This window comes from Amphiura filiformis, chromosome 10 (assembly GCF_039555335.1).
Source record: "Amphiura filiformis chromosome 10, Afil_fr2py, whole genome shotgun sequence".
Lineage (NCBI taxonomy): Eukaryota > Metazoa > Echinodermata > Ophiuroidea > Amphilepidida > Amphiuridae > Amphiura > Amphiura filiformis.
In genome coordinates this window covers 17,287,878-17,296,435 of record NC_092637.1, presented here as the reverse complement: position 1 = coordinate 17,296,435, position 8,558 = coordinate 17,287,878, and the positions used below count along the sequence as shown (strand labels likewise).

Sequence of the window (8,558 nt, the reverse complement as noted above, 5' to 3'; positions counted from 1 at the left end):
TCAACGGTCATATGGGGTCAACAGGCTAGGCTTAACTCGGCCCACCAGTTTGCGGTCCAGTAACCACTCTTGTTATGTGCTATGAGCCATAGATTTTGGACAAGTCGTAAATTTAAGTTCATATTTCAAGCTTACTTGATCTAAAAATCCAAAAAACCATGCTAAAATTGAAGTATAAAATCTCCTATCCATTCAGGTTTCCTTTTAATATTATCTTGAAATCCATGCAATGCCGTCAACAGGAATGTAACTTTTCATGAAATTTCATGATTTCAGGAAATTTGAAAGAAAGTTTACCAATTTCAGGAAAGTTACCCTTACTGTGCAAAAAGATAGGGGCAAATGTATTTTAAAGATTTTTCTGTGTTTTTCAGGAAATTTTGACAACACGAAGTTATATCTCTGCATCAAAATGGGTTGTATTTCCTGTTAAATGTTGAAATGTAACAATACATCATGCACTGCATGTTTGGTTCATCACATATGTAAAGGTCAAATTCTCTACATTCCATATATTAGTACATTGTATGGAGTTATTTAATAATGAATATTCACATTATGAATGAATCTATAAACACGAATAGGGCTATAGACTGTACAATGTTGCCTGTTAATTGCTAAGAAAATGATCATGTGATGCAAATCAATACATTAACTTTGAACACAACTTTCACAAAACATGTTTTTTTTGTGGACGATGAACACACTTTAAGGGTTGGGGTATGAACGTTTTGACATTTTCTGTTGTGGGACATTAGAGCACATCAGACATATTGAACCGCACTCTGAATACGAAGAATGTCCTTCTGATATCAAATAATTTTAATTTTTTGAAATTTGCAATGTAATACACATTTTATGGCAAATCATTAAAAATTGATATTTTGATATTTAACAGTACTCGAAGTAAACTTTATAAATCTCATGATTTATACTTAAAGTGTATGTAGCTGGGATGAAAACCCGACAATCGATTGAAAATTTTGGCCTTTCGTATTGAAGACATGGATTTTTTCTCTCAAAACACCAAAACAAATTAGGTCTTTTTGGGAAAAAAATCCATATCTTCAATATGAAAGGTCACAATTTTCAATTGATCATTGGCTTTTACTCCCAGCTACATACACTTTAAGAATATATCATTAAATTTATAAGATTTACTTCGAGGACTGTTATATATCAAAATGTGAAAAATATCAAAATTTTAATAATTGTTATCAAATTTGTATTATATCGTGAATTTAAAGAAAATGAAAATTATTTGATATCAGAAAGACATATTCAGAATGCAATTCGATAGGTCTGATGTGCTCTCATGTCCCACAAAAAAAAGTTGAAACGCTCATTCCAGATCCCTTAACTATGTTTGCAATTTTAAGATGGTACAAAAATATCAACTTTGATTTTAGGGTCACCAGCCGTATTGTACCTTTTAATGTGATGGGTCACATATGTGATGTGATCAAGCAAACTCATCCGTCAGATCTTGGCATATATTAAATTTTCAGTTTCTTATATGATAGTAAAAATTATTTACAGAGCTGCATTTTGAAATTTAAAATGAACAACCAGTTCCAAATATATGAGCAATTAACGAGTTTCCAAAACAACATGAAACAATAGGAAATATTCCCTTTGTTTGGTTATATCTCAAAATCAATATTTCCAAGTTGCGACTAATTTTGATTGACCGCATCACATTATAGACCATTAGAAAGAATAATCTCCACTACTTGCATATATTTGACAGTCATATATTCAACTCTGGTGAATCTATATGTTGTTGTTCACGTATCTTCTTAAACGAAGGTATACATCCTTAGCATTTCTCCTATTGATAACTATTCCCTGGCTTCTAACCCATCTATTGGCAATGAGTCTCATTGGAGGTGGTATATAGTCAGGTAAAGACCCTGACAAGTTGTAGAGTCTGGTTACATTTCTTATGTCGACACCATCAGCATTAAATGACTTGTCCACACCACCTAAAATAATAGACAAGAAGGAAATGATCAAGGATCAATAGGAGAAAACAGTTCTAATAAAACAAAATCCCTCTAAAAAGGGATGAGCAGCAACAAAGTTTATCATTTGGCTATATGGGGAACAAAATCTAGAGTAATCTTTGTTGCACGAAACCAATAATGAAGTGAAGATAATCATCATTGTATAGTATTAGTAATACTCTGATCTCGCACCAAACATGCATCTTCACATGCAACTTTCGGTTAAACCACCGTATCCACGCCCCCATACACCCACCAAGGTCATTCACATGGCGTGGACGGTTGACACATCCCGACAAACATTGAATTACACAAACTAATAGGCCTATTCTTTTCGCAACAGTAAAAAAAAAAAATAAGGGTTATAGGTTAACACATTGAGAATTCTGTTCAGATGCAAAATGTATTTAATATGTGATTATGTTGTAGAAAAATTCCAACTTGAAGCATATTGATGAGGAGTAAATGCCCAATCCAATTTTAATAGGCCCTGTGAGCCTTTGCCTTTGTTTTATTCTTCTTGAAAATAACTATGTTTGTGCTACACTGTCGAAGTTTATCACAGCAAATGTCATGTTTAAATGACCAGTAAAAGTGAACTGTATGCATTAATAATGGCTTATAATTATGTGTTTAAACAATCTTGATATTTTTTTTGTTACATCGGGATCAAATGTCAATATTTCATACGACAGTACAAGCTATTATTAAAGTATTAACTATAATTTATTTGTTAACTTTTATTTGAAGGATTTCATGATTTTCCTCCAAACTTTTGGCAGTCAAATCGTACAGTAGTCATGTCTTGGATCCTTGAAGCCATTCAGAAAGACACGCATGTGGTTTTTCACCAAAAGACCTTTTTGCATGTCTTAATAATATACCAAAACACAATTAGTGTTTCCTTTCAGCAACATGGTTAAGGAAATAATATAGGCATATGGCAATCATGCATACACTCAGTTGTGTACAATTGGAAGAAATCAATTCAATATGTGTACATATATCACCCTAGCCATAATCATGTCGAAAAGACAGATGAATCATATTGCATGAAACACAGCTAAACACATATTATCTTCTCTGCAACGAATTTTCTCTTTTTGGCACCTTATTTTAATTGGCCCAATGCTATACACATGGCATGACTCAAATGTCGAAAATACTCAAGCAGCATTTGCTTGAGGAAACAATCACATCATGATACAGACCACTGAAAATATAACATTCACCCAAACCAAAGATTATACCGTCTCCTTATCAGTCGGTTTATATTGTGCTGTTTCTGATTGTGGCAAATACAGAGCGGGATAAGACTACATTGCATTTTTGGTGGAATTAGAAACTAGGTCTGAACTGAGCTAATTTGCATAAATGCTAATTAATTATGCAAATTAGGGGGCGGCTTTACTATATAATACATTAGAACATATTAGAAACACTTTGACCAAGTTTTAGGGCATAAGTATGCAAAATAAAAGTACCCTGAACATTTATGCATGGATTTTTAGCAAAATATTGGCAAAAATTATATGTTAAAGAGCTTCTCCAGTCATTTTAGCTCATTAACTTGATTGATTATTGATAAAAACAATAAGATATAGAGAAAATATAAATTGACATATTTTGAAAACTGTATGTCCGATCTGCTTCAAACAAAAGGCATATTGGTAAGTGTGCTTTGCTCTACTCAATTAATCTGTTTAAAACATGCTTAGAGCACTTTCATAATGCCTCCATAACCACCTTAAAATGGAGAAAACATACAAGCACTCATACTAATTACCGTAATTTCCTGGAAAGTTGTACATATCCTCTGGAACACCAGAAGGGCGTACAGCATTTCTCTGATACCGTATCCGGTGACTATTGTACTCCGATCTGAAACAATCTATGTCTTCTTTTATGAAGGGAAAGAAGACATAGAGTAAACACCATCTGAAAGAATGTAAGAAATAAAAGATATCAAACTAATGTTTAAAGGGAGTTATATACTTGATCCACCAGTGGCGCTCCTGCGCCCCTCCGCAGAACTTCCGGTCGTGGATGTTCTGCGCTCGGGGGCTCAAATAGGCTGCGCTCGGAAGCAAAATAATAGATTTTCTTATAATTTATAGTAACTCAAATCATTGGTGCGCTCAGGCGCGGAGAATCCACTGTTGGAGTAACTGCATTCGCTCAGAAGCAAAATAACATATTTTCTTATTATAATAAGCATATCAGTGGATCATTGCTGCGCTCAAGCGCAGAGAATCCACTATTGGAGTTGCTGCGCCCGGAAGAAAAATAACATATTTTCTTATTATAATATCGGTGGAAGTTGCTGACCTCGGGCGCAGAAAATCCATGATCGGAGTTGCTGTGCCCAAGCGCAGCATTGATCCACCGCTCAACTCGGACCGTGGATTCTCCGCAACCGAGCGCAGCAATGGTCCAACGGTATTATAATAACAAAATATGCGCAGCAATGATCCACCGTTATTATAATACGAAAATCTATTATTTTGCTTCCCAGCACAGTGGATTCTCTGTGCCCCAGAGTGAAGAACATTCTGAGTTATAGTTATTATGCGCATGCCTATTGTATAATAGGCCTAATAGTAATAAACTTGACGTAATAGACGTGACTCTCATGCAACCTATAAAATTAAAGTATAAGTAACCCTAATTAAGCTAGTCTCCACACAGCTCACAGCCAGTTTGGTTATGCTCCCTCCACACAAACAGTCTGCCAATGGCCACTTAAAAAAGCTGTTTCTGATTGGCTACACGTATGTACACATAGAGCTGTACATACGGGAACTTGATTGACCTCGGTCAGCTGGCGAGATGGCGGGTCAAAATTGCTCACGAATAATAAAGTAGCCTAGCGACGGACCAATTGAAAGCCTTGTCTGATGTCAAGCTGGATGACGTCATCAGAAAACTGTTAGCTAATCAAAAAGGACCAGTTCGTCGTCATTGGCAGACTGTTTGTGTGCCGTGAGCGTAACCAAACTGGCTGCGTAGGAGACTGTAATTAAACTTACTTGTCAACCAGAACACCGTACCTCCAGTCCCCAGTTTCCTTTAATTCCTAATGAAAAAGAAAGGGAAAATAAAAGATGACTAGCAAAAGAATTAATCCATGCCAACAATTATGAAATATTCAACATGCAACATATCTAATCATCAGTGTTGTGAGTCGGTAAATTACCGGTTAATTTACAATATGGTTAATTACCGGTAATTTACCGTGGTAAAATAGGATAAAATAAGAGAAATAAGTAAAATATGAAATAAAAGGATTTTTTCATTAAAACTTCTAATAATATTGTTTTTGTTTGTTTGTTTTATATTAGATGCCAATTTTGTTTTCAATATTTGCACAACTTACTTGAATATGATTTTATAGACCCCTGCTACTGTGCTACCTAATACTATAAATGCCCATACTGTACTTATAGTGTACAATACACTAAAGTTAATAGCAAGTACAATTTGGAGAAAATTTACAGTAATATCACTCTTTTATACAAATAACCTGTAGATTTCACTTTAGCTAGCTGTGGACGAAAAATTATGGGTAGTTGAAAACATAAACTCAGCTTTACCAGAGGGGGACTTCCTGTCAGCTGATTGGCCAAGTTGATTGATCATATATTGATTGATATTTAGGGTGAATATTGTGACTGTTTCAAGACATGTTTTTGCCTATCTGACAAACAGCCTGATAATAATAATACGGGATGCACTGTGTGTGCACTCAACCTAGATCCATTGGTCAGTCCAGTGAGATGGTCTCTGCATGGACAACCCCATTGAGATTGTGTGTGTGTTCAGAGCTGCATGGTAAACACAAAAGCCCAAGGGGGGGGGGGGGCACTCACATGTTAAGGTGGTACGGGTATGTGCGGCAGTCAAGGGTCCCTTTTTCAGGCTCTCCGGCAGTTCCTTAAGCCCCACATTTGAATCTAATCCAGTTCTTTGAGCCTCAAACTCTGACAATTGTAGCTCTTTAAGCTCAAAGCTCGCTGCAAACCCCTACCAAAATTTAAGTTGAGTACTTCTGGGGCACAAAAGATGTCCAAATGAGTGGGCTGTCGTGCTGGTCATCCCTAATAGTACATGTATATAGTACTATTAGGCCAAGTAAAAAATAAAACATGTTTCACGTCCGGGTTTTAGAAAAAAAGGAGGAGGGGGGGGCTTTTTATTTTCTATTTTTTATCGCAAAATTGGTGTAAATACCCATACTTTGAGCTGTTTTAGCGTATACAATAATCCCTGGAAAAAGAAGGAGGCCCTTTTTTATTTGTTGTTCTGAGAGTTACACCCCCTCCAATGATCACAAAACCTTCCTAAGATGTTTCTTTTATCTTAACAAGGCTACAGAAAGCATTCCAACTTCCTAGACATATTTTTTGAAAAGTTATAACTGAATTTCAAAAAATAAAAATATATATTTGAGGAAACCTCAAAAAAGGAAGCGGGAGGGGACGTGAAACATGTTTATTTTTGTATTTTGCCTTATATTGAAATAAGGAAAAGCATTTCAAGGGGAAAACATTATATAGACACATGATTGATGCACTTACACCAAATTCCTCAATCCAAAATTGTTCACATTGAATCCTGAATCTCCCCCACAAGCTCTCTATAGGCTACAACGGAAGGGGAAAAGGTGATTAGAATTAACATAGCCCAAAACTAATTACAAATTATTTATTGTATATTGTAGAAAAAGTTATTGTAACACATCCTTCATGTCAAGGAATAAAAATAGTATCACCCTTTATGTCTAAAATGTCCTGTCCCGATATCTGCATCATCTCCGTAACGAAAATTTAGAAGCACCTGGATAAAAAGACTTATTTTGTAAGGTCATGTATTTGACCCAAAGAGCACGAGTCAATGTAGGGCAGTCAATTCTTTTAGACATTTTGCCCTCATGTTAGGGCAATAATTCATCAAAACTATAACCATTTCTTCACTCATACCTATCACCGATCATCTCCGAGCACTTCTGATAATAAACACATAGCGCACCAAAAAAAAATGGGATACCAAAAGTTGCCATCTTTTTTAATATGTTTTTCGCATGTAGGGTAGGTGCAGGTAATATGGGACAGCAGGTAATATGGGACACCTGTTTTCATTTTAACAAAAAGTAGCTTAGAGAAGGTACACACTTTAAGTTGATTTGTTAAGTGTTTAGAGACATCAATTGTGCTTCTAGAAATGCAGTTTTGGAGTCTGTGTATCAAACTCTTGGAAATCAATGCCAAAAGAGTGAAATTGCCCAAAATTTACGTCGTTTTTTTGGCCTGATATAAAATCAATGACGCCACATTTTATGATTGTGTATCCAAATACTCTGGTACTGAGGGTGCATTTGTCACTTTTTATGATCTTTAGGTGATGGGTTAAGCTTATCAGCAGGTAAAATTCCACTGAAAAGTGGCACTTTCCTTTATAAATGATTATTTTCTCTGATTTTCAACTGAATGGGTGCAGGTAATATGGGACACATAGGAAATTGTGTGCATTGTCAATGCGAAAAGCAAAACTATTTAGAAAATTGAATTTTCTTGTTGAAATTTGCATTTAACATTCAAAATCATGTAACAAAAATGTTTTTAGAACAAAAGAGTGATTTTCTGAACATTTTGATTTTCACCATAGAGATAACACAGTGTCCCATATTACCTGCACATGCAGGTAATATGGGACACTTGACGATGACGTCATTTTGACGTCATAGCGTCCAAACAAACATAAAAACAAGATAACATTGCCTGTTTTATTAATCTTAAAGGACAGGTTGTTCATCATAACAATCTCTTTTGGGCATATCTTCTATAGTTTTTATGCACATAAGCTAAACGTCCTTAATGGTCCCATATTACCTGCAGGTACCCTAGGATTTAATGCATTTATTATTATGATATACCACACTAACAAGTTTATATTAACCTTAGATTAGTAATACACAGATTGGAATTTTCCATGTCTGTGCCATCTAAGCGTAGGCCTACTCGAATTCAGCTGACGCCGGTACATCGCTTATCCGAAGTTTCTGTTGTGTACTAGCCTGAATCCTTCTGGCCTCTAATGGCGGCGCCTTTTTTTACCCACAATCCTTCATGTTGCCTTATTCGAGCTCAATACAGCACAGTGGAGCGGCCGCGCGTGAGTATTCGAGGACTGGAGGATCGAGACTAGTTGTGTACGCTCGCGCTATTTGCGATATTTTTGAGTTTGCCCACGCGGTACCTGACTTAGCGTTGATCCCCGGAGTCAACATGCCATGTTTCCACGGTATGATATTAACATAGGCCTATTATTAGTGTATTCACAACACTATATTAAAGTGATGCATTTTTGCACAAACATCTTTTTATCGTATGAATGCTGTTTAAAAGAAAAAATCCTACCTGGTTATGCTGCGATGGTCCAAACAATACAGCTTCAGAATATGCATATCTGTCGCCATGGTTTCTGCGCATGTACATTTGGATCTGACCCGTCAGTGAATTTTCTGTACCACAATCAGCCCTTACCCTGGTTGGT

The 8,558-nt window shown here is 35.9% G+C and overlaps 1 protein-coding gene across 1 annotated transcript; it reads right to left on the bottom strand.

Moving 5' to 3' along the window:
- Window positions 1-1,590: 1,590 nt before the first annotated feature.
- On the bottom strand, window positions 1,591-8,558 carry LOC140162143 (uncharacterized). Its single transcript, XM_072185416.1, has 5 exons — window positions 8,423-8,558; window positions 6,584-6,649; window positions 5,036-5,082; window positions 3,793-3,944; window positions 1,591-1,985 (listed from the first exon to the last, which is right to left on the bottom strand). The coding sequence occupies exons 1-5, from the start codon at window positions 8,498-8,500 to the stop codon at window positions 1,774-1,776; spliced, it is 555 nt and encodes a 184-aa protein (XP_072041517.1). The 5' UTR covers window positions 8,501-8,558; the 3' UTR covers window positions 1,591-1,773.